General features: G+C 41.3%; 1 protein-coding gene and 1 non-coding gene across 21 annotated transcripts in view; both read left to right on the plus strand.

The window, feature by feature from the left end:
• The window catches only part of PUM1 (pumilio RNA binding family member 1), a 175,783-nt gene extending 149,689 nt beyond the window's left edge, over positions 1-26,094 (plus strand). For 14 of the 20 annotated variants that reach the window (XM_069079479.1, XM_069079487.1, XM_069079482.1 and 11 more), the window contains 6 exons: positions 78-212; positions 1,881-2,018; positions 6,103-6,228; positions 7,315-7,436; positions 19,936-20,128; positions 24,352-26,094. In XM_069079479.1, the coding sequence (XP_068935580.1) occupies positions 78-212; positions 1,881-2,018; positions 6,103-6,228; positions 7,315-7,436; positions 19,936-20,128; positions 24,352-24,483 (846 nt within the window). In that variant the 3' untranslated portion in view covers positions 24,484-26,094. The remainder of the gene's footprint in view (positions 1-77; positions 213-1,880; positions 2,019-6,102; positions 6,229-7,314; positions 7,437-19,935; positions 20,129-24,351) is intronic. The other 6 variants (XM_069079481.1, XM_069079488.1, XM_069079489.1 and 3 more) reach the window with 1 other exon arrangement.
• Positions 22,553-22,638, plus strand: LOC138154636 (small nucleolar RNA SNORD103/SNORD85). The gene has a single exon (XR_011166644.1). It is a non-coding gene; the product is annotated as a small nucleolar RNA SNORD103/SNORD85 (small nucleolar RNA).
• Positions 26,095-26,792: the final 698 nt, after the last annotated feature.

Raw genomic sequence — 26,792 nt, forward strand, 5'->3', positions numbered from 1 at the left:
TGTTTTCATTTGTTTTTGGTTTTTTATTTCAAGCTTTGTTGCTCTTAGTAAGCCTTGTTCTTGTGATTGCTTTCCAGTTTGGCAGCCTCGAGCAGAAGCTGGCTTTGGCAGAAAGGATTCGCGGGCACGTCTTGTCTTTGGCTCTGCAGATGTATGGCTGTCGGGTCATCCAGAAAGCCCTTGAGTTTATTCCCCCAGACCAGCAGGTAATTGTAAGTTTCCACTTTTAACTTTTTTCTTGATGTTTGATGTTTCTCTGTGTAATACATAATCGACTGTGTGATTTAGTCTCTTTCTGTTTCCTTTCACATTTTTCCTTTTGTCTTTGTGGCTGTTGGCATTTAGCTTTTGTGTGTGGCAAATTTGAACCATAGAATCGTAAATTCCCAGTCCATAAAGTTAATTTAACAAGTTTTCCAATCACCAGCTCTTTGAGCTTCTTCCTTATCCTTCCTGGGTCTGGGTTTCCTCATCTCTGAAATGTGAGGATTGGACCAGATGGCCTTTGAGAACTATTCTAGTTCTAGACCTGGGAGCTAGAAATCAGCAGAAATCTGTTCAATATAACAGATGGTTTTATTAGTTGGCAGTTACTTTTAAATGGTGGAATTTCAGGAGATTTTCACAATATCCTTCTAATGTTGCTCTATCCTTCCTTAGTCCTAAGCATTTGAGCTTGCGCATTTAATTTCTTAAATTTCAGTTCAGTGTAGTAAGCACTTATTAACTCTATTAACTATTTAGGCATAAGGAGTTATACTGGTTGCTGAGATAGTAAAACGAAAAATGAAATTTGGTCTTTATCCTTCTTCACTCTCAGCTTCCCTAGTTTCTGATATTGAAAGTTTCAGAACTCTTTACAATTTCCTGTGTATACTTAATAGTTTTGTTTTTGAGATAATCTATTTAATCCTACTCTGTCCTGTCCCATAAATGTGTGAGATTTTACTTGATTTCCAGGTTTCCTGTTGGATAGTTTATCTTTTTTTAACTCATTAGATGTTTTTTGTTCTTTTCATCTCATGTACACTCAGATCTCTTTATTTTTGGTTTTGTACTTTTATCTTACCCAAGTCAAAGCCCTTCCTAAATACTCTCATGCTTGAAGTTGCCTTGAAGGGAATTCTAGTGGAGTCACCTTAAAGATGCACTTCATGGGTGACATTTCTGATCTGTCCACTTCCAACCTTCTCCACCCCTTAGCATTTGTTTTTTTTTTTCTACCTTCTGGACCTTTTTTGTAATGTGCATTACAATTGCAGCTGTTTCCCTCTGATTTATTTCTGTAAGAGATGCTACTTCTTCACCGATATGCTGTTTGGTCAGGAAGCCTTCCAGGGACACCCCAACTTTCTACTACTCAGACCTTGGGCTTAATACTTCTTCAGTGGGAGCATCTTACAGTGGTTTTCACCTTCCTTGTTCCCATTAAGTATAATTGTCAGGCCCATTAAGGGAGAAATTTAATGACATTTACTCTTTTTAAGCTAGGGTGGAGGGGGAGGGACGCATCTATCAGTAAAGAAAGAAGATTGGATTTGGAATCAGTAGACTGAGGTTTGAGCCCCTTCATTACCATCAGTTAGCTACAAAATTCCTGGCAAGTTCTTACCCTGACAGGGCCTCTGTTTTCTCATCTGTATAATAGGATTAATCATTAATACTTAAGCTGTCATATTATCAAATAGATGACAGTACTTTAATTTGTAAAGCATTCCCAACTTGTCTCTTTTTTTGTGACTGATTTGCAGTGTTGTTATCATTTCTTATGTTAATGGTTTGATACCACACTTTATGGGTGTTTGTCTGTGTTAAAATATTTTGTAGGTATTTTCCAGCTGTGATTCTGGTGGTGCTTTCTTTCTCTTTCTCTCCAATAGAATGAGATGGTACGGGAGTTAGATGGCCATGTCCTGAAATGTGTGAAAGACCAGAATGGTAATCATGTCGTCCAGAAGTGTATCGAATGTGTGCAGCCTCAGTCCCTACAGTTTATCATTGATGCATTTAAGGGACAGGTAAGTGACAGAAGAGAAATCAGTTAAACTGAGGCTTTTTGGTGATTTTTCTTGTGCTTGAGATGGGAAGTGGGAATTCCAACAAAATATTTTACCATGCTTCAAAGCATAGTACATTGCAGCCCTCTACTCTACTTTGTGGTGCAGTAGATTGTGTGCTGAGACTAGTCAGGAGGACCCCAGTTCAGATCCTGTCTCAGATACTAGCCATGTGACCTTCTTGCCTGCCTCAGTTTCCTCACCTCTAAAATGAGGATAATAAGAGAATCTGTGTTGAAGGATCCTTGTGAGGATTTAAGGAAATAAAGTGCTGAGCACAGTGCCTGGCCCAGAGTAATCGCTCTCTAAATGTTAGTAGTTGTTATTCTTATTGCAGTGACCTTATGCTCAGTTAGAAATGGCTTTTGCAGACAAATATAACTTTGTATCATTCATATTTTAAAAGTAGTTGTTTGAAATTATATGTATACACAATAGAAAAGGTTCCTGATACTGTTTTTGTAGCAGCATGCTCCTGGCATCCATCCATGCTTCCTGGCTGCCCTTCCTTCCCAAATCTCTGAGAAGGCAAGGGGTAAGCCAGCCTCCTGGACTCTGCCCCACTTTGATCTTCCACCCAACTCTGAGCGGCAGGATTGTCTGGGCCTTTGCTATCTCGTCATGTTTCTGACCATCTGCCCTCTCCTAGCAAAGAGACGAATAATCATCATTGGTGGCTATTCAGGATTTTAAGTCCAGAATACCATTGTGGAACAGGACCTTCCCCATGCCTTAACTGTCATTGGAAACTTAGGGGTGCTCTGACCACCCTACCGAAAGGGAATGGCTTGTTACAAGCACAGCTGTATGTCCTCATTGTCAAAGCTGGTGACCTGGTGGCCATTTGTGAGTTTTCTGTCCTAGCCATGGATTTTGCTGGGCTCATTGCCCAACCAGAACTCATATCTGACCCATAGTCTTGGAAGCTCTGCTTTCTGCCAAATTAGTTCTTCCCCCTCTCCCTCAGTTCCCTGCCTTTGAGCAAACTGCCTTCTCTAGGCCATGCCCTATTCAATAGGTAACCAAGCATTCCCTGCTCACAAACTTTGAGGGCCTCTGTTAAAGAGGCCTTGGAGGCTTTTGCTGTCTCATTTTATATGGAAATTACCAATGAAGACACCTGCTGGTCCTCACCAAATTGGAGTTCTTTTGTCGAGTATAATAGCAGCTTCTGCATGTCATTCCAGCATTCTGGTGGAGCAGGTTGGCTCTGTTTTATCAGTTGATAGACTTTCTAACAGCCAGCTAGGAAGATGCTATTAAGAATAGAAAGGATGGTTTATTAAATGTAGCTTCAAACTCAAGGCCTGCCTCTGAGGACAGACCCACTGAAGTTCACTTATCCCTTCCCAGTCTCATGTCTCACCTCTCAAGTAACCTCATCTCAGGAGGTGGCAGAGTAGAGTGATAACCCAAATGGACATAGACTGAATGGATCCCAGCTCTTACAGAGCCAGTGTGCTTATACTGTAGTTTTCCCAGGCTCTTCTTAGCAGCCCAAAGCAAGGGCCTAAAGGTGCAGGGTCACAAGGCCACAGCAGGATACTGTGGTGAAGAGAACTGACTGCAAGAAAAGTCAGATTATTTTCTCAATTCCCACCCAAATATAAGCTGCTCTCTTCATTTCTTTCCTTCAACCTGGAGCTGCCAGGAGGTCAGTTACTTTCTCACAGTGCTCTGTTACACTTGGTTTCCTCCAAATTTTTGGACATGGCTGAAGGGGGGGGGGCACACACTTCTGTATTGCAAACATGTCTTAATGATTACTGATGATGACTGAGTCTTGGGACCAGGCCAAGGTGGAGTATATCATCCACTCATTCATATTTTTACTTGTTCTTTAATACCTCCTCCCAAGGAGATCCAAATTTTTTTTTCCAGAATAACTTGGGCATTTCTTTAGATGCTGTAGTGGATAAAGTTTTATGCCTGGAATCAGGAAAAATCCTCTTTTTGAGTTCAAATCCAGTCTCAGACCCGGACTAGTTGTGTGACCCTAGGCAAGTCACTTAATCCTATTGACATCAGTTTCTTCATCTACAAAATGAGCTGGAGAAGGAAATGGCAAACCACTCTAACATCTCTGCCCAGAAAACCTCAAATGGGGTCACAAAGAGTCAGACACAACTGAAAATGACTATAAACAATAACAAAATATGATATCTCAGTCAAATAGCCTTTGGCTAGTTGCATTCACCATGTTTTCCTCTTGTCCCTGGTTCATCAAGTACTTACTGTCCCTGACTCTGTGCCTACTGGACACATGTCTTCAGCATTGGTCAGTGGACAGAGTGAATACCTGAGGAATGAAATTCATGACTCCTCTATACTGTAGGGCTGTTTCTAGTACTTGGTGGGGAAGAAGGATTGAGGGGAGCACTGTGAACCAGTTTAGACCTTTGTGCTCCAGAATTTGAAGGCTATCTTTGACATCCCACAAATATCTGGCTCTAGGTGTTCAGTCACCTTTATGGAAGAAGGGATGGTTTCCATTGCCAGGTATTTTCTCTGTAGGCCAATCAAGATAGCAGCACCCTGGGGGCCATCTGCTGCTACACAGTGGACAAGGTAGTGCTTGTCTAGCTGGGAGGGGAGAAGGTATTAAATCAGCCAAGACAATGAGGCCAGTTGACATAAATCTGTAGAGTTCTGTGGGGAGTAGGGAGGGATGAAGGGCATTGGTCTTGGAGTCAGGGAGCTAGGAAGGCTCTCAGGTCCTGACTCACATACTGTGGGCAGTGTGAACCCAGGCAAGACACTTAACCTTGGTGGCTTACTTTTCTCATATGAAAATAAGAGATGTCTTCCAGCTCTTAATCTATATCCTAGGATCTATGTTCTTTGCCTATCTTGACTCCCTGTTACTTGGCACCATACTCTCAGAGCCTGGAACCAGGACCCTGTTAGGAATTTCTGATTTGATTTGTCTGCAGACCCTGACACAGCCTCTCACACTTGGTTCTTCTCAGCTCATTGAACTATCTCCTTAGGTCCTTTTGTACTGTACTCTTGACTACCATCCATGGTAAAGCTCCCCATCTGCAGCTTACCACTGGCCACCTGTGCTAAGAAGAATTCTATGCCTTAGACCAGCTTCCCAGGCTGTCTGACCAAGCCCACACCAGAGCTGGCTGTTAGTGTTGTCTACACAAGAGTGATCAGATTCTGATCTCTTCTCTTTATCTACATGTCAAGATGCAGCTCTTAACATTGGTTCACAGGCTGGAATACTCATTTTACTGATCAGGGTAAATGATTTGGAGAGTCTTCTTGCTGAATTTGCCTGCAATCAATGATTTCTCCTGAAAAACATCTTGCCATAAAATTTCTGCTGCTCATCTGACCAGAAATCTACTTTCTATTAGGCTATAGGGAAGGGTTTTTTTTTATTCCTTGTCTCTATCCAACAAACAAAAAGCCCACATGATAAAACACAAAACAGGGGCTAGATGGCTCAGTGAATAGAACACTGGCCCTGGAGTCAGGAGAACCTGAGTTCAAATCAGACACTTAACACTTACTAGCTCTGTGACCTTGGTCAAGTCACTTAACCCCAACTGCCCTACTTTTCCCCCTCCAGAAAGCAAAAAAAAACCCCCCAATCAAAACATATCCTTTCTCCCTCTCTCATTGGAAATGTGTCTTGGCAAAGGAATATGACAATAAAGCCCTTGGAAGGGCAGGAGGAAGATTGCTTTAGTTGGAGCGGTTAGTAGTAGTTACCAGGAGAATCTCAGAGGCAAGTATGTAAAGAAAAGAGGATGGAACTTCCCAGGGAATCCTGTGACTTGGAGTGCGAAGGTGCCCAGGTCCTGGAACGTGTTGCCCAGCCACTTTGTATTGGTATTCCCTGATCTCTACCGTAGTAGTACACGTGTCCTGCCTCACAGGACAGCCTGTTTGTTAGGGGGTGCAGCTGGTTGACTTTGAAGACCTCTGCATGTGTCACTATATCTGCAGCTCAGAATGGAGTGCTCTGCATGTCTTAGGCTCTGCAGGCAGGATTATTTATTTGTTTGTGTGTGGGGGGGGTTCTCTCTGCCAGGTATTTGCACTGTCTACACATCCTTATGGCTGTCGAGTCATTCAGAGGATCCTGGAGCACTGTCTTCCAGAACAGACGCTTCCCATTTTGGAGGAGCTTCACCAGCATACGGAGCAGCTTGTCCAGGTAGTGGAGAACAACTCAGAAAAAGCAACAAGACCGCCAGGATCAGGCCCAGCTTTGACCTGGCCACATGGGATCTGCTTCTGCTTCAGAAAGACGAACTTGTCCCTCCCTGATGTCAGTAAAAGTAGCCTGCCACTTATTTAAGCATGCTGTGGCCTGGCCATGGAGCGCTTCACTACAATCCTAGGTTCTTATTCCAGATGTGCCATTACACACTCTGACCTTGGGGAGGACGTGGCCTTTTTTGATAAAGTGTGATAGTGTCTGTCATATTGTAGAGAGGACTCTGGGATGGTAGCCATGAGACCTCACTGCTGCTCTGGGCTCTGCCACTAACGGCCGTGAGACACATCCGCATGTTCCCCACTGTGGCCCCTACTTCTCTCTACAGTGAGGAGTGTTTTTAAACGACCTTCCTTGCCAGTTCTGCTAGTCTTTGTGTGTTTATAGAGCTGTACCTGAAGGCCAAACTGGCTTCACTTGTAATCTAGAGCACATTTATGAAAAGAAGAATATGTATCCCAAATTTTAAAAAGTTAATGTTCTTTAATTTTAAATTCTGGGATGTAAGGGAAGAGTCTGAATGAAGAAATATGTAGATTGCCTGTGTCTAAAACAACCCTTCCTTCACAGACATCCTGAGGATTTATGGCCTTTTTTCCATGACAGAACATCAGACTAATGCTTCAGAACTGTAAAGGAAACGTTTTTTCCAACCCCATCCCATCCCTGCACAGTCACCCCACTGATGCAGTGTGAGCCAGCAGGCATTTTCAGAGTCCTTTGTGAACAGGGTCTGACAGCAAACGGATTTGCTAAGGAAACCACAGAGTGGCCTATCTGCGCTTCTACTGGCTTTTTGTACTGATGGCCTTCCCCAAGAGTAGCAACTTGAACCTGACTTGTAAAGGGGGAATTAGTCCAGCACTTGAACATTTTTAGCTTAAGTCTAGCTTTGTTCATTCTTCAGTACAACCATCTCAGTGCTTCAGGGGGAATGATGTTGATCAGACTTAAAGGAATTGTATAGGACTGTGGAAACTAGTTTGAATGTAAGATTGTCTCTTCTCTCTGTCATGTCCACAGGACCAGTATGGAAACTATGTAATCCAACATGTGTTGGAGCATGGTCGTCCTGAGGATAAAAGCAAAATCGTAGCAGAAATAAGAGGGAACGTGCTTGTGCTAAGTCAGCACAAATTTGCGAGGTATGTGCCTGGTTTAAATCCTACTCCAGCTGTATTCTTTATTACCTGGACTTTAGGAGATGACATTGTGAGGTTTTGGGTAAAGGCAGACGGAATAAAACTATGTTGTTAATGAAGAAGAGTCTTACTCTTTGATTGGAAACCTAGTGGCCTTGGGTTGGTTAAATGCTAAGCAAAACCAGTCCGGTCCCTCACTCAGCATCAGTGTTCTAGTAATTCACTTTCACATTGTAACATTTGAGCACCGCCTGAAAGAAATAGGCCCAAAGCATCTGGAAGCTTCATTATCCCTGGAACAGGAATTTCCCATCCTTCCCATTGCACAGAACTTGGTGAATTCACATTTTTATTACATTGTAAGCTTGTACAGTGAATGGTGTTGCTGCTGATTACAAGTTCCATTCTAATCATGGAAATCCAAATGACAGTGAGCTTACTTCTCAGTCCTGTTCTCACGTTGGTTTTGAATGATTGCCCAAAGCTAGGGAACCCTAGTAGCTAGCTCTCCTGACCAGTGTGTGGTTAGTCCTTTATTTATTTTGTTTGAGCATTATAATTAATACTCAGTGTCCTCTCTGCTATCTTAGTTGAATCCTTTGGAATGTACAAAAGGGTAATATCTGTCTTTCCACATATGGAATTAGGTACATTCCAGCCAGGGTGATTGAGGCATTGCATTCCTTAGATTCAAATTCATCGTTTCCATTTTAATAAGGGAATCAGTGGGTATATGAGCTCCCTTTGTGCCTGGAGAGACAGATGAGATCCAAACCTAGTTTTTTGAGTTATAGGGATTGGGTCTACCCTCTTATCCTGACCAACTTCCATGTGTTCTGCCTATCTTTTTTGTGATAAAACATCTGTAAGGTCCTGCCTGACCATTTCACAGGTGATATAGAATGTGAAGGGTCAGCGCCACCCTGATGTAGGATCCATAGGATTCAGTGACTACCCCTGGCATGTTTCCTAAGTTAGTTAGAAGGTAGAAGTAGAGGTAGAAGAACTGTCTCAGCTCCTGTTCTTTCAGGGAGAGGAGTAGGAATACCTGAATTAATTACTTTAATTCCAGGTAGAATCATAGTGTGGCTTGGAAGGGAGAGTAAATAAGTAGCTTGTCTTCTGAATTCCATCAGTCAGTGAGAAACGTGGCCATCCGTCTTACAAAGCTGACAGGATCAGTTTTTCATCTGTAACATGTGTTAGCATCGTTTGGGGAGGACAAGACGAAGCAGCGTCACAGGGAAGAAGGCCTAGGATGACTTTGCTTATGCTCAGATAACCAGAGTTAGGAATGAGTTTCAATACAATAGGAGGACTAGGTTTCAGTGCAGGAACTTTCTTGTTTAAATTTATTTAAATATAGTTTGCTTTAAAAATCATTTGATTTCCAAATATATGCCTTTACCCTCACCTACCCAGTTAGCCATCTTTTGAAAGAAAGAATTAAAACAAAAAATTAAGAAACATTTTAACAAGACTAACAGACACATCAGCCAAGTCCAAAAGTATGCCCATATACACATACTTCTGCAAGGAAAAGAGTTCACCACATTCTCCTCACCTCTTGTTCAGGGCCACCCTTGGATGTCGGGACTACAGTGCTGCCCGTTGGTGGGTGGTTCTGGGCATCCCTGTTGGAGTCAGAGTATAGATTCTGGGCATCACACTTTGACTTCCTGTGCTTCTCTCTCCTTCACGTGCATTGTTCTCAATGTGTATTTCTTCATAGTGTGCCACTGCATTCTCGTTCCTTTCTTTAGATGATAGACGCCTACATTGTTCCCATCTCTCTGTCACCACTATACAGGCTGTATGCATGACTGTGGAATTTAAGGGGAGGAGCTTTCTTAACAGTTTGTGCTTTACAACCATAGGATGGGCATTCAGCAGGCATTTATTAAATGCCTACTGTATGCCAGACACTGTGGATATAAAGTTGAAAATGAAAACTGCCCTAGATAGGGGTGGGGGAGAATAACCTATACATTTATATGTACATACAGAGCATTCTGAAAGTTTTAGTGCTGTTTTAAGCTATTTAATAAGCTTAAGACTTTTAGATTCCCTGTGTAAGATAGTACAGTAAGTAGGGGAGGGTACTAACAGTGATTGAAGGAGATCAGGAAAAGCTTCATATGGTAGATGTCATTTGAGCTGAGCCTCATAAGTTCTTAGTGGTCTAGGTGAGGCTCGGGTAAATGGTAGGCACAGTTAGGACATGAGGTCTAACAAGGAGACTGGGTTGGACCAGAGTAGGTGAAGAGCACTAATAGGTAATAATAAAACTTCCAGTTAGGCTCAAAAGAGGTTATGGAGGGCTCTGTGTCCTAAACAGTGGAGTTACATTTTGATCCTACAGACAATTGGGAGCAGCTGGAACATAGGGAACAGGGGAGTCATACCTGTGCTTTTTAGTGATCTTTCTTTGGATTAGAAAAGAGAAAAGCTAGAGGCAGGGAAACCAAGTAAAGTCTACTGCAGTGTTCATGCAAGAGCTGATGGCCCCTCCGGTTGGGCATTGTCAAAATGGAGGCAAGGTAAGGGACTTGGCAATTGACTGATTATAGGTGGTAAGATGGAGGAACAGAAGATGATGCCGAGGTTGTGAATATGAGTGCCTAGGATGGTGGTGGTGGGTGGGAAGGGTGGTGGGGGTATGGAGATGAGAAAGACAGAGAGTTCTGCTTTGAACTTAATGAATTTGAGATGCCTTCAGGACATCCATTTCAAAATGTTAATTAGGCAGTTGGTGATGTGAGACTGGAGCTCTGCAAAGGCACCAGGTCTGGATGGGTAGGTCTTGGGAATCCTCTTTGGAGAGATGGTAATTGAACCCAGGGGAACCAATGAGGTCATCAAACAGAGGCCAGTAACTACCTCTCTGGGAACCCATTCTGGATTGAGCGAGAGGAAGGCCTGTAATGGAAGCTGTAATATCCTTTCCACCTAAGGTTTTATAACTCTGAGACCTGAGAATTACTATTAATATCAGCACTAGCAACAACAAACATTTGTTGTATAATACTCTGCTAGATGCTAGAGACACAGGACATATTAACATAGCTAAATAGGTAGGAAAGAATGTACTTAGCATCTAGAGATATTTGTAAGGTGTGGGAAGTGGTGTTTACTAGAATGAAATTCTGAAAATTCTGTCATGAGGCCCAGTCAGTTGCAGTGCCAGCACCAGGGTGGTCTGAGGAGCACAGGACAGGGGTATCGAGCCATTTTGTTTGACATAACAAGCTTGGAAATTGACATAGGAACTTGGAAGTCGACGTAGGAAAACTTAGAATTTTTGACTGACTGTTCATCTTTTGATAAAAAAAAATATATATATATATATATATTTCATTGTATTTTTATTTATATTTTTAAAAATTATTTTTAAAGACTTTGGGGGGGACTTTTTTTGGAGGGAGAAGGTAGGGCAATTGGGGTTAAGTGACTTGCCCAAGGTCACATGGCCAGTTTTTGTGTTGTGTCTGAGGCCAGATTCGAACACAGGTCTGCCTGACTCCAGGGCCGGTGCTCTATTCACTGCACCACCTAGCCGCCCCTTAATTGTATTTTTAATTAGACATTTGGTCAAATCTTCCTTCACTTGTGGGAAGAACTTCATTCCTGTATTGTTCTGAGGACAGATTTGATTCCATCGATTTCTTTGTTTTGAACCAGAAGTATGAGGAGGAAGTAATCCATCTTCTAGGTTCCAATGTGATTTGAGGCAAGTTTAGACTATCTGCAAAGAGACGATAAACTAAAAATCTTGTTTAATGAAAGCATCCCTGCTTCCAAGTAATATACCCTGTCATTGGATTGGTGGGATTCTCCACTTCCTCCCCTTTGAATTATTTTTGTTGTTGTTGCATCATCTACTTTTCTCAGTATATCCCTATTCTACCCCTCCCAGAGAACCATTCCTAACAACAACAAGATCATTCAACACAATAAACCAGCACATCAGCCAAAGATGATATATGTAGTATTCCGCACCCCATAGGCCTACAGCTTTGCAAATAAGAGGAAGTATCTTACATCTCTTGGGACTGAATTCGATGATTATCATCATGAGTTTGCTGGTGAATGTTTAATAGCTAGTTCCCTCCCTCCCAACGAATGTATACACAATAAACTTTTTAAGTTTAACCTATATTATCATCATTTTCTCCCTAACTTTTTTAAGTTTCACCAATCAACAGAATGTTAAATCAAGCCCTAGTTTGCAGCATTTGCCAATTTCTGAGGTATAAATGCTCACACCAAAAATTTGATAGTCATCTGTCTTGAGTTTGTAGGAGCCAGCTTCAGCATATACCCCTGGCTATAACTACACTTCATTCAATTTCATTTGTTTTGTTGTTCTTTCCATCTTAATCACTGTAGACATTGTGTATGTTTCCCAGGCTCTGCTTACTTTGCATCGTTTACATGTCTTCCCATGCTTTTCTGTATTGATTATATTCATTGTTTCTTATTGCACAATAATATTCTATTACATTTACCTAACAACTGGTTTAGCTCAGTTTTTCCTACAACAAAAAGTGTTGCTATAAGCATTTTGTACCTTTTAAAAATCATTGACCTAAGGGTTTGTACCTCTTCGTCTCATTCTTAGCATTAATCCAAATGACTTTCCAGATTGTTAGACTCATTCAAAGTTTCAGGCTATGGTGTATCACTGCACCTCTCTTTCTAAAACCTCTCCAACCTTGGTTATTTTATTCAGCCAAGATCAGTCTTCTCACCCTTCACAATTCATAACACAGGAAAAACAAAACCTATTACAAACATGTGAAGGCTGTCAAAACAAATTTCAAATTTGACCGCGTCCAAAGAATTATTTGTTTGGTTCTGCATCCTGAGTCCTTCACTGCTGTCAGGAGATGGGGTCGCAGGTTTGATCATTGTTGCTGCTCAGTCATTTTTCAGTCATGTTCCACTCTTTGTGACCCCATTTGGAGCTTCCTCAGCAAACACACTTAAGTGGTTTGCCATTTCCTTCTCCAGCTCATTTTAAAGATGTCATTGAAACAAACAGGCAGGGTTAAGTGACTTGCCCCCATCTAGTGCGTGTCTGAGGCCAGACTTGAACATAGGAAGAAGATTCTTCCTGACTCCAGGCCTGACAGTCTATCCCTTGACACACCCACCTGCCTACTTTTCAACTTTAGTCCTCTGAAATCCTGGTTTCCATTATGCTAATAAGAGTTGTGTTATACTATTCCATCACATTTATATTTATCCTTAGAGTGTGTTTTGCTTAGGACTGATCCTCCCCTTGATCTGCCTCTCCTCTAATTCCTTCTCCCCTTTCCCTCCTGTTTCCCGGTGAATGAAATGTATTTCTGTGCCTCTCTCTGTGTGTTTTCTTTCTTTTGACCAATTCAGATGAGACTGATTGAAGCATCAGGTGCTCTCTTCTCTTTGTTTGTATGGCTGTCTACTTGTATTTCCTGATTATGTGCTTATGTGTTAGATTTTCCCTAATCCTCCCCCCATCCCTATCTCCGTCCCTCCCCCCATTCCTCTGCCCCTCTTTCCATTCTTTTCTTAAGGTCATCAAGATATAACAGACCCACTCCCAGACCTTTCTGATTGGAAACCTTCTGTGACCCCTGATGATGATGGGGTTAATAAGAAGGGACACATGTATCATCTCCTTGTATTTGAATGTAAGCAGTTTGTCCTTACTTAGCCCTTTATCATTGTTTGTGTTTATCTTTTTGTGTTTTTCTTCATTCCTGTGTTTGTATTTCAAAGTTTCTCCACAACTGTGATAGTTTTATCAGGAATGCTTGGAACTTCTCTATTTCATTTAAGGCCTAATTTCCCTCCTGTAGCATTGTACTCAGTTTTCCTGGGTAGATATTCTTGACCACAAACTCATACCATTTGCTTTCTGGTATATCATATTCCAAGTTCTCCAGTCCTTTGTAGTAGTGACTGCTAAATTGTGTGTGAACCTGACTATAGCTTGGTACTCGAATTCTTTCTTTCTGGCTTCTTGAATTGCTTTTCCTTTGACCTGGAAACTCTGAATTTTGTTTATGATGTTCCTGGGGGTTTTCATCATGGCTTCTTGCAGGAGGTGACTGATGGACTTTTTTGTTTATTTGTTTTCACTGTGCCCCCTGGTTCTAAGAATTCTGAGCCATTTTCTCTTAAGATTTCTTTAAATAGAAGGTGTAGGCTTTATTTTTGGTCATGGTGTTCAGATAGTCCAATGATTCTTAAGTTTTTTCTATTTGATCTGTTTTCTAGGTCATTTGTTTTTGCCTTCAGTATTTTTTTAAGCCTTTTGACTGCATTTTAATATTTTTTGTCGCTTCATGGAGTCATTGGCTTCAGTTTGGCCCATTTGAATTTTCAGAATGTTTCTTGCTTGGGCAGAGTTTTTTACCACCTGTTACAAGCTGTTAATTCCCTTAACAGTTCTTCTGGAATTCTCGTTTATTTTCCAATTTTTTTTTCCTGTCAGTTTCTCTCATTTTACTTATATACTTTTAAAGAAACTCTTGCTTCATGTTTCCCAGGAATTCTCAGTGAGTTCCTGCCTAAGCTCTGTCTTTTTCTGAGATGTTTTTTGTAGGCGTTTTGGAGTCATTGTCTATACCATGTTCTTGTCATTGTATAGGTTGTTCTCCTATTCAGTTCACTCTGCATCAGGTCACGTGAGTTTTCCCATGTTTCTCTGAAACTATCCTCTTCATCATTTTTTTATAGCACGATAGTATTTCATCACATTCAAACGGTTTTGTTCAGCCATTTCCTAATTTATGAATAGTCTCTTAGTTTCTTCTTTGCCATTAAACAAAAAGATATCAATATTTTTGTACGTCCTTAGACTTTGTTTTGCTTAGGACCAGCCTCTCCCTTATCTCCCTTGGTTGTTTTAAAGATCCAATGAGCTAATATTTATGAAGTGCTTACATACTGCTTGGCACATAGTAGATACTATGTAAATGTTTGTTTCTTCCCTAATCTGCTCTCCTTACTTCCCCCTTCACCCCTCTTTCCTTTCCCTCCTCTTTCCTTGTTGAATGAAATATATTTTTGTTTCCTAATATGTGTGTATATATTTAGATTCATATATCGATGTCTGTTCCCACATCTTGTTTATATGAGATGATTTTCCCTAACCTTCCTTTCTCTTTCCCCCATGACGTATTCCTCTTCCTCTCTCTTTTCGTTTTTCTATTAACATGCTCAAGACATAATAGAACCACTCCCAGGGCTTCTGTCTAGTTAGAGTCTATGACCCCTGATGATGACAGACTTCTGAGGAGACACATATCATTTCTCTGTTTGAATGTAAGCAGTTTATCCTTGTTTTGTCCTTGAAGATTGCTTGCTCATATTTTCCTTTTTATGTTTCTCAAATTGCTGTCTTTAAACTTAAGAGTTTCTACATAACTCTAGTCCTTTGATCAGAAATGTTTGGTCTAGTCCTCTGTTTCATTAAATGTTGATTTTTCCCTGTGGGATTGTTGATTGGTCAAGGTTTTGTACCTCTTGTGCCAAGCTGTTCATTCTTTTTCCTATTCTTTGTGAAATCGCTCTCATTTTTTCTCCGGTATTTATCTCTAGCATTGTCATTTTTTAAAACATGTTTTTAACTTCTTCATAGCTTTCAGAATTACTAGTTGAATTTGTTTCCCGGCTTTGTTTTCTTTGAAGCTTTGCTTGCAGTTGCTTTAGTGTCATTCTCTTCTCCTGTGTTTGTGTCTTGAGCGTTCCTGCCCATATAACAGCTCGTTATAGTGGGGTTCTTTTTTGGTTTGCCCGTTCTTATAGGCTACTTCCTGACTTCAGATCTGATGTTAGGGCTGAGCTCTACCTCACTTCTGGAAAGGTCTGGGCTGGTCGTGTTGCTGCTTTCTTGGAGTTGGAATGTTGTGTTATTCTAAGATCTTAGGGACAGACTGGGCACCTGCAAGCTTTCAGTGCTCCCATAGTGGTCTGATCCAGGACAAAGTCTTAATTGTTGCCTTCCCTGATCTTAACTCTTCAAGTTCCTGTTCTAAGTTTAGGTTTGAAGAAGAGATGCTGCCTAACTCCACCCCAATCAGCCAGATACCATCTGCTGAAGACACTTTGGTTTACTTATAAAATGCTAGAGCATTGATGGGTATACTTTTGATTGTGTCTTCCATCAGTTAACAAATTAACGAATTAATTATTTTTTTGAGAATGTGGGTACATTTATAATATTTACAAATTTAAAACAGTACTTTTTGTATTTGGACAAAACTAGCAACAAAGTGTTAATGATCTCTAAGGGATGTGGATCATATTACTTTATACGTTTCTTTTTGCCCTAGTACATGGTCTATTTTTGTAAAGTTTCCTGTGGTAACAAGGCATGTGTATATTTTTTATGTTCTTATTCATCTCTGCATTCTCCAAGAGTTTGTTCACGTCTCTATTTCTTCTTTGGTTGCTCTCAGCTAAGTTTGTCTAGCTCTGAGAGCACATCAAAGACTCCTGTTACCATTGTTATATCTTTTGCAGTTTAATTTTTCCTTTATGATTTCAGTTGCTATCCCATTTACTGTGTATGTGTGTGTGTGTTTTGTGTACAACAAATTGTTGAATTTTGTTTTCTAATCCATTCTGTGATTTTTTCAATTATTGAGTTGTTTAATCTGTTCACATTTAAAGCTAGTGAATATTAGGGTTGTGGTTTCTTTAGTTTTGATCCTCCTAAAATCCCCTTCCTCTTTTTAAGCCAGGACTGGGATTAGTTTTACTTAAAGTCTCCTAATGCTACTTTATCCCCAGAAGCCCTTTCTCATCCTCTCATTTTCTGATCTTTCCCTAGATCTTAGGTTTTGCCTAAATTGTTAACTTCTTTTTCTTTTATTCAGTTATCTATTTCTCTCTTCATTTTATTACCTCTTGTTATGCACTCAGTTAAGTGACTAATTTCAAAATCTTTTCTCCATGCACCCCCCCCACCCCCTTTAAGTTTATTGTCTTTTACTGAGCATATATATATATATATATCTCTTCTCTAGTCTATTCTGAATTTTATTTTCTGATTTGGGAGCTATGCCCTTATGAGTGATCAGTCTTGAGCTCCCTTTTCTCACCATTTTCTGTGTTATTTCCTTTATGGATCTTGCCCCTTTTTGGTTTGTTTTGTCTTGCTTTTAGAAAGCTTTCTGTAACTTGCATATCCCTTCTCTTGTGAGATAATTACTGCACAGGTGGCTTCCTAACATACAGTCTTCCTCTCCAGACTAAACCTGTCATAAGGTCCTTGTCTCTGTAGCAGCAAGCACCCCAAGCGTCCTCAGGGTTTGCAGCTACCACAGGTTCTTGGATCTGCTTTGTTAAAGGAAAGCAACTCAAAATGGGTTAACAAGCTTACTTTAATCAGTCAGACATATATCGTTTACCTTGTTCAGGAGAAAAGGTCAGCACCCTGAACCTCAAAGTATACAGGCATAATTATCAAGACAGAAACATCAAGTAGACAGATTTCCAAACTGTCCAACCATTACATCCATACCCAGTCAACATCTGGGTTTCCACATTCTGGGTTTTTCAAAGCCGGGGGACTCTCAACAACGGCTTCCCAGAATCCGGATCAAATCACAGAACACTTCTCAAAGTGAGTCCCAAAAACAAAGCTACACATCAGGGCTTATATAGCCTTCTCCTGGCTCAGAGAATGTAACAACCTTATTGACTCACTGGCCAATCAAAAAGTATCTACTGAAAAACAAGCACCCAGGCTTCAGGTGCACATTAGCCTAGGGGCAGGGAAGATCTTTAAAATTTACATTCTTATTACAGTCTCCCATCCCTGATATGTCTCAATTCCCCCCAACACATATACAGTGAGACTTATCCTTTCATTCCCTTTCTATCCAGTCATCACCACAGCATAACTCCACTGTTCAGTTGTGGATTTACTTGGAAGCCATTGCCATCACCCCTTCTTCATCTGGCATCTTCCCCTTCCTCGTATATGCAATATCTCCCTCTGTAATTCCAGTCCCATAAAAGACATGAATATAATATAGTCTACCTCTTCTCCTGGTTATTTAGGGTATTTCTGGACTGAATATTCTGCTACCTCTGATGTCTCTTTTTTCATTGATGATTTGCCTAACTTTAGATGATGGCATTTGAGCTGGCTGTTCGGAATATATTCCATTCCATTCTCTGATTTCTTGTGTTTGTGCAGTGAATTTTTGTTATTTTAACATGCTTTGTTCATAGTCAGAGAACTTCTGACTGCTTGCTAATTTTTGTTTTTGTTCATCGTTGAAATCATTAAATTTCACTGCTCTGCCTTGACATTTGAAGCTCCTAGTTTTTCTGGCAGTGGATCTGGATACTGTTGGTCATGGCTTTGTTGTCTTATTTGGATGATTTATATAGTTTTCTTGTTTTATGACTTGCATTGTGATCTACAGGGTTTTTTCATTTGGTCTCTTCTTTCTGGCAGAGCTATGACCCTGATGTTACTGATGTGTATTCTGTCTTTCAAGTCAGGCCCTTTGGTTTGTATGAAGTTCATGTGTTGGTGTTGTTTTTAATGTTGACACATAGTTTCTCCTGCCAAATTTTCTACTACTACTGTATTTCTGTTTTCCAGATCTGTTAAATTTTGCAAATTACATTTTAAAATTTTGTGTTGAGTTTTAATATCTGACCTATGTACCGTGCTAGTTTGTTTTTTATGGATTAAATTTCTCTTTTTGAACCATTATGGAGTTCCTTGTTCCATGATTTCTAGTGTATACACAGATATGTGTCTTTAATCAGGCATTGGGTTGTTTTTTCTTCCTTTTTGTTATCTTCGAGGTTTTACTCATATTTTTTCCCCTGGTTTTAGGATCCTCCTTTGTTGATTTCTATATTGGGCTTTTATCAAATAAAATTTATCACATTTTGTCAAATAAAAATAAATTCCTCTTGCTTCATGCTTTTGAGGGCAGAGAATGTTATTCTACCTTTTGATGGTGAGTAGATTCCTGAGACCATACTGCAGGGTGGCCAGTGGCCTCAGTTTCCTGGGGTGGTGCATATAGGGTCACTTACCTGGGTCCCTGCCCTGAGACCCATGAAAGGAAGGGGAAGACTAGCCTGTTGGGTTTCTGCCTTCTCTGAGATTGGGCACAGACATAAACACTGAGCACCCTGCCCAATTCCTTTGCTGCCTTTATTTTCTCAATGTGCCTGGACAGACTTAGTTACCTGAGTTGGTATTTCATGTGCCCTGGGGAGAATGTGAAGAGTCAGGTAAAACCAACAAACATTAATTAAACTCTTACTGTGTGTCTTATATTGTGGGAGCTTCCCTTTGAATGGGGAAAATGACAGGCAAACAAAATCTATTGAGGATAAATTGGAGGTCCGAGGGAAGGTGAAAGACCTTTTGTAGAAGGGGCAGCACAACCTTAGGGCTGGACCTCAGTCAGAAAGTAGTTGATTTTAGTCATCCAATGTGCCTTTATTAAATGTCTCCTATCTTCCAGGTCCTAGGCTTAGCATGGGGGGGGGGGCAGGGAGGGGACAAAAATAGCCATTGCCCTCCTGTTCTTTATTCCCCCCAGTGGGCAGGGAAGGGAGGTGGAGATAGAGGTTGTGTAAAGTCCTGCATGACCATAAGGTCAGCCCTTGACAAGCTTGAGGTTTTGCTGATGCTCCTGCAGAACTCTGATTATTGGGGAAGCTGGTTGTTCAGGGGTTCTAAAGGAACATTCATAGTTCTCTGTTTTAATTTATTAAAGAACGAGGACTTACTTCTCTTCTCTAGAGGTATCTAGGTGGTGCCATAGTGGGCAGGGAACTGGACCTGGAGTCAGAAAGACCTGAATCTAAATCTGGTCTTGACATTTATTAGCTCTGTGACTTTGCACAAGCTGTTTGCCTCAGTTTCCTCAAAATTATGGAATAAAACAAGATATCAGCAAAGTACTTTGTAAACCTTATAAATGCTTATTTTTGTTCTTGGTTTTTTTTCATTGTTATTCTAAAGTTATTCTAGGCTTTACATGTAATGGGGAAGGGTTGAAGTGGTTTAGAGAAAGTGACTAATCTGCTATCTTTCTGATGACTTGGAAATCTTTTTGTTTGTCCCTGAAGTTGAGTTGGGCATCCTAGTGAAGGTACAGACTGGGTGTCAGTAATCCTCAGGCTAAGTTCTGATTCACCCACAAGCTCACTGCATGGCCCTTGGATAAATCAACTCATCAGATCCTCAGTCTCCTCCTTTGTCAAAAGGATTTGACTGGATGATTTCATAGAGGCCCTTCCAGCATTAACAGTGACTCTTTTATGATTGTTGTTTGATGTCATGGTAAGCTTATTGGTATATTGAGGACTTGTTTTTCTTTTGGTTGTTGAAAATACATCTGTCCAGAAGCATTTATTAAATGCCAGGCACTGGGCTAGCTTCAAGCTTGGAGAGGTAGTTGACCTGGCAACAGTTAACCACATGGCTTTGTTTTCAAATCTTTTTACCATTTTTTTTAAACAGCAATGTTGTAGAAAAATGTGTCACTCATGCATCTCGCACGGAGCGTGCCATGCTGATTGATGAGGTGTGCACCATGAATGACGGCCCTCACAGTGCCTTATACACCATGATGAAAGATCAATACGCCAACTACGTGGTCCAGAAAATGATTGACGTGGCTGAGCCAGCCCAGCGGAAGATTGTCATGCATAAGGTATGCAGTTAACCTTAATGCTCATGGAAGTTGATGGAGACCATTTGAAGAAGTACTGTTACTTACACCACATTTCATTACTATTAAGGTATAGATCTGATGTCTCTTGGATGTGAATGGCTACATTTTGGGAAGAAAGTGTTAGGTTCTTTCTCCTCTCTCTCCCCCCAAGTCAAAGCTCCAAAATCTGTGGCATATTAGAAAGATCACTAGATTGAGAGTCAGGAAGCTGGCCTCTGGGTCTGGCTTTGCTAGTCCTTACTTTGGGTCCTTGGACAAATCCCTTCATCTCTCTGGCCATCAGTTTGCTTATCTGTAAAATGAGGAGTTTAGAATAGAAGACACTTCTGGGTGACTAGAGCAGCCACATCTGGATTCAAGAAGTCCTCAGTTCAAATCTAGCCTCTGCAGTGGCTATGTGGGACCAAGTCATCTCACCTCTGTTTTTCTGAGTTAAATCTCTAAAATGGGAATAATAATGGCACCTACCTCCCAGGGTTGTTGTGTTTTTATAGCACTCGGCATAGTGTTTGGCCCATAGGAAGCACTATAGAAATGTTAGCTATTATTAAATCTAACCTCAGATACTTACTAGCTCTGCGACCCTGGGCAAGTCACTTAATCTCTGCTAGTCTCAGCTTCCTCAACTGTAAAATGTAAACTACTATTATCTAATAGGAGCACTTCCCTCCCATGGTTTTTGGAAAGATCCAGTGAGATGACATTTGCAAACTGTATTGCAGACCTTAAAGCACCATTCATTATCGTTATCATCGTTATTATTGCTGACGTTGCAGCTTTTGTCATCTAGCCTCATATACTTCTAACTTGGACACTGGAGGCTGATTAGTCCAAGCCCCTCATTTGACAGAGGAGGAAACTGAGGCTTTGATGATATTGTAATTTGCCCAAAGCCGTGTAATTAGTAATCAGTTAATCAGTACATGTTTATTGAGCTCCAAAAATGTAGCAGACACTGTACTAAGTTTTGGTAGCCATGAACAGTGGAATGTGTTTGACTCACACTTAGTGTTCTTTCCCTGATAGCGCATGGCCTCCCCATGCCATAAGTTTCAACTTCTGACATCAAGGTTTCTAATGAGATGGAGCATGAGTCCCTTGTCCTAGTCACTCCTCTAGGTAAACACAACAAAACCAAGAAACGATCTGATCATCTTATTCATACCGAGCTGTTTCTAACTGATTAAACTCAATAGATAATGCCTCCTAGAGTTATTGGCTTTCTAAGAAGGGACCAGACTGTAATTGAGCCTAAGAAATGGCTCTCTGATTAGGAAATTGAAGTTACCACTGAGCTGTTGGAACAGATATTTGGGGGACATGATCACTTTGTGAGCTCCCTGAGGTGACACTTGCTCTAGCCCACTCAGAGAGGCCAGCCCCAGTCACTATAATGAACTGTTAGAGTGGGCCCTGTTTGCAGTGAGTATATGGGGATGGGGATTAGGGGTTCAGCATTAATATGGAAGAAAGTAAAGAAGGTCAGTGTTAGATCATCAATATGGTTTGATTAGTGGTCCTAGTGACTTTGCCAATCAAACTGCTTCTGCGCCTGACTTGTTAGGCCTGCACTCCTCTCCCTTACCCCTTGTAGTATGATTGCATAAAGTGAGAATAGAAAACCCATTACTGATGTTGGCACTGTGAACATAACAGAACCTGGGGAGAAGTGGTGCCGAGACCCCTCCCATGCTCCTTTGCTCTTATTCCTTCCTCTCTTCTCCCAGTTGCTTTCAGTCACTTTAGTCCTTCCTGAGTCTGCCTTCTGTTCCTTATACCAGAATGCTCCAGGAACTCCATCATGCCCTGTTCCTTCTATTGAGGCAGGGACAGTCACACTGGAAGGGAAGTACAAGATAGCAGGAAATGGTACATAATGTAGGAAATGCCTTTTTATTTTTTCTTTCTGTTGTATTTTCTTTGATGGGACATGCCAGGAAATCAGCAGGCTTGGAGACAGAGTGCTGCTTGCCAGAAAATCAAGTTCCAGCAGCTCCCAGGGTTGTCTGACTTTGATGCTGAGGGCCAGTTAGCTGATTACGATACACTGACTGGGCGTTGTTATCAGGAGCTAGCTATAGAAATGTCAGTGGGGTGGGCTGAGGTCACACCAGTGTTAATGTGGCAGATGAGGGAATGGGGTTAATTTTTTATAGAAGCATCTGTTTAGACTTGAAAGGGACCTTAGGGGCCATGTTGCCCAGTGCCTTTGTTTCATAGATTGAAGAAACTGAGACCTGGAGAATTTAAGAGACTTTCCAAAGGTAACATCAGTCATGAGGAGCAGGTGGTGTTGGCATCCTGGTCCTCTGTCTCCAGACCCAGTGCTTTTACACTGTACCCATCGAACCAAGGGAGATCAGGCAGACATGATGTTGGCATTGTCCTTGTCTGTGCCCTGTGTCTGGCAGTGATGACACTCTTGCCCTCACTGAGAACACAGTTCGGTAATGAGAACTTTACTATGTACTCAGAAGTGCTGAGCCAGACACTTGGGTGTGAGCTCCAGAGTGACAGTTGGGAAGCTTTTGAAAGTTGGAAGTGGAGCCAAAGCAAGGACCAGGAGCCCGAGAAATGAGCCTTCTGCGGGATCCCCAGCATCAGGCATCTGGGGAGAAGCACCATGGTAGCACAGCCTCTCCTCCTGGCCCCAAATTCCTGGGCCTCATTTGACATAAGATTCTGTTACAGCCCATTCCCTACCTTCTCTGTCACATGTATGCTTACGTGTGTGTGTTTGTGTTACACGACAAATTCTTCTGAGGACCTGAATGTGAGCATGACTGGGATTAAGGTGAGCCTGGGTTTGATAGCAGCCCACTCAAAAGATGGGACAGACTGCCATTGACCTGCAGTCATTCTTGTATTTGTGGATACTCCCAGGAAATTAAGGGTATCTGAGATTTCTTTCTCTTCTCTTTACTTGTCTTCAAGGTGAGAACAGTGCATGGAGTGTGACAAAGGGCAGTGAAGTGGTTGGGACTCAGGCCACATGTGATAGGGCACCGGAATTAGACAAGTCTCCTCTGAAGCATGTGGGAGGAGGCACAAAGGCACGAGCTTTACCTTCAGTTCTTTTCTTTCTTTGTCTCTGTTGAGCTTGTACTAAGCACAGCTTTTGGGATATTGCTCCCGGGTATGTCCCAGGGGGACCTCAAACTCAGCGTGTCCCTAACAGAACTCTTAGCTCTCCCTGAAAACCCACCCTTCTTCGAGACTTCTCCAATTTCTGGCAGAAACACTGTTCTCCTCCCAAACCACCTAGGTGCCCAGTCTTGGAACCATCCCTAATTGTTCATTCTGCTTCCCTTCCATTATCCAGTTAGGTGCCAAGTCCCACACGGGTCATGACGAGTCAGACATGCCCGAAACAGCTGAACATGAGCAGAGTTTGGCTGCTGCCCTGCGTGGGCACACCCCCCCACTCCAGTCTGGGCTCTCGCAGTCGCTCCCCCTGCGCACCCAAGCCAGAGGGTGCTCCTCAGGCACAAGTCTCTTGTTCAAGAAACCTTCACTGTTTGACTTTGAGAGACTTCTGCTTCTACTTCCCCATGTGCTGCTCATTACTTCCATCCATGCACTTGACAGTCTAGCCCACCTGGGCTGGAGGTTTTCCTCTTCCCTGTCTCCACACCTTTGCACGGGTTGTCCCTCATTCCTGGAATGTGCACCCTCCTTTCCTTCACCTTTTAGAATCCGTGACGTTCTCCATGAGTCTTGTACCCATTCTCCTAACAGCTGATTTTCTCTCCCCAGCCCCTTTCTGTTTGCTTTCTGCATATTGTGTATTTATTTATATGTGTGTTTCTTCCTCTATAAAAGTGTAACCTCCGGAGGGGGTAGGGCTGTTTTCATTTTTGTTCTTCTATTCCTAGCACGGTGCACTCACCGTGTAGAGCAGTAGTTGCTTAATGCGGTCTCTGATTACCCCAGCTGGAGTGTTGTTGAAACTCTGGCAGTCCTTGTGTCTGTGCGTGTGCCTGTCTTAGAGCAGTTGTGACAAAGGGGAAATAGCCCGGCTAGGGAGCCTGAGCTCGAACACTCCTCCATTTCTCTCTAATAGGAGCTGGATAAAAGTGCTTTTCTGCCTTCACCATTTGTGATTGTCTGGTTCTGTACCCCCAGCGTGGTTGTGCCTGCTGTCTTCATGCTTCTGGCAGCACAGCAGCCTTTTCATTCACAAACTGTTTTTCTTTCTGCAGATCCGGCCTCATATTGCAACTTTACGCAAGTACACCTATGGCAAACACATTCTGGCAAAGCTGGAAAAATACTATATGAAGAATGGGGTGGACTTGGGGCCAATTTGTGGACCACCCAATGGTATCATTTGAAGCAATGAATTCTTGAAAAACTCAGTGGCCAACAGGCAAATCCAACCAGCAACCGGAAATACTCCAATATACAGTTAGAAAAGGGTTCATGGTTGCTCACCTATTATAAAGAAAATCAAACAACTAAAAAGCCTTTGTAAATTTCTTTAATTTTATTATGCATAACATGTACTAATTATTTTTTTTAATTGACTAATTGCCCTGCTGTTTTACTGGTGTATAGGATACTTGTACATAGGTAACCGATGTACATGGGAGGCCACATATTTTGTTCACTGTTGTATCTATATTCCAAGTGCAGAAACTTTCAGGGTGGTTGGTTTAAAAAAAAAGAAAAAAAAAAGAAAAAAAGGTTTTTAACTCATCTGCCTAGCCGGCAAATTTTGCAAATACTTGTTTTTTCCCCCCATTTTAGTCAAAATTCAGAAGTTCTCATTTTAGTTAAATGGCACAAAACCTGCATTTAATGCTGTTTATAAATATTAAAAGTTTCAGAGTTGCTAAAGCTTCAGTTTAAGAGAATTTTAAGTTTATGAAACTTTTTAAATTGCTTTTTTGGGGGGAGTAGAATATGCTAAAGAACTTAGCTTAGTCGATTTTTGGAAGGATGAATGCACACCCAGGACATTTTAAAAGCAGGGTGGGTGTGATTGTTTACTGCCGACTTGATTTATTCTGTTCAAAGGCAAAATGTGATTATTTAGCATGAGAAAAAACAATCCAACTCTGCTTTGGTCTTGCTTCTATAAATATATAGTGTATACTTGGTGTAGACTTTGCATATATAAAAATTTGTAGTATTTTCTTGTTTTGATGTCTAATCTGTATCTATAATGTACCCTAGTAGTGGAACATACTTTTGATTGTACAATTGTACATTTGTAAACCTCTGTAATGTAAATGTGGAGAAGTTTGAATCAACATAAACCCGTTTTTGGTAAGACAAAAAAATTAGAAAACCTGTGCATTTCAATGTATATTCACACCTTTTATGGTCGTAGCATATAGTGTTGTATATTGTAAATTGTAATTTCAACCAGAAGTAAATTTTTTCTTTTGAAGGAAATGTTCTTTATACAGCCTAGTTAATGTTTAAAGAGAAAAAAAGCTTGGTTTTATTTGTCACCTCGTGGAACAGTAGCGAGATCCTTTCTAAATGTTCTACAAAATGACTCAGTTAAAAAAATAGTGTTTTTTTAATCTTCCAGGAGTAACATGTTTTGCTTATTTTGTGACAGTAAAAAGGACGTGCAAAGGTTCAGCCCCTCCCTGCCCCCCAATCAGAACCCCTTCCACCTTGTAAAGTGTGAAGCCCGCCCTTTTTGTACAGAAGATGAACTGTATTTTGCATTTTGTCTACTTGTAAGTGAATGTAACATACTGTCAATTTTCCTTGTTTGAATATAGAATTGTAACACTACACGGTGTACATTTACAGAGCCTTGTGTATATTTCCAATGAACTTTTTTGCAAGCACACTTGTAACCATATGTGTATAATTAACAAACCTGTGTATGCTTATGCCTGGGCAACTATTTTTTGTAACTTGTGTAGATTGTCTCTAAACAATGTGTGATCTTTATTTTGAAAAATACACAACTTTGGAATCTGTGTTTGTGCTTTCTTTGAAGCCTTTTAGTAGAGACCTACCCAGGGAATCAGGATTCACCTCACCTGTCACCTGTGCCTCTCATTTCTGGCCCAGGTGAAATGAAACTGAGGTTGTGGGGTTTGGAAATAGAGGAGTTTGGGTACAGTTACCACAATGTAGAATCGAGGTGTTCACTCCTTCCTTGCCTCCTCTCTCTCTCACTCTCAGAAGCTGTCATTTTGGGACAGTGTGACCTTAATCTCTTTGGACTTTACCTTCCTCCTCTGTCAAGAGAAAGCATTTGGGCATGCTCCCTTCCCCTGGAGATTCCAGCCCTTCCACAATGCAGAGACCTGTTAAGCAGGGTCAAGAGTTTTTCCTTAGGAGGAAGGGAGGCAGCATAGTTTCTCTTTTTAGTGCCTGTCCCTGCCAGCTCTGGCCTCTTCTTTGCCAGGTTACTTATGTGGGGTCAAAGGTCAACTGAGGCAGTCCCAGAAACAGAAACTAGCTGGGCCTCTAGGTGACTTGAACACAAAAGGAAACAAAATGTAGAATTAAGAAAGGAAATCACAAAGTCCAGCTGGGAAAGCATGGTATAGTCTTTATGGGGGCCATCAATTATCTGGGCTTCTGCAAAAGCTGCCATTTATAATCATAGAGATAACATATGAAAAGCACTATATAATTGTTATCTCTTATAATTGAGAACCACTTGGGC

This window comes from Petaurus breviceps, unplaced genomic scaffold (assembly GCF_028583685.1).
Source record: "Petaurus breviceps papuanus isolate PSGF00001 unplaced genomic scaffold, PetGlider_PUasm1.0 91041, whole genome shotgun sequence".
NCBI classification, from domain to species: Eukaryota; Metazoa; Chordata; class Mammalia; order Diprotodontia; family Petauridae; genus Petaurus; species Petaurus breviceps.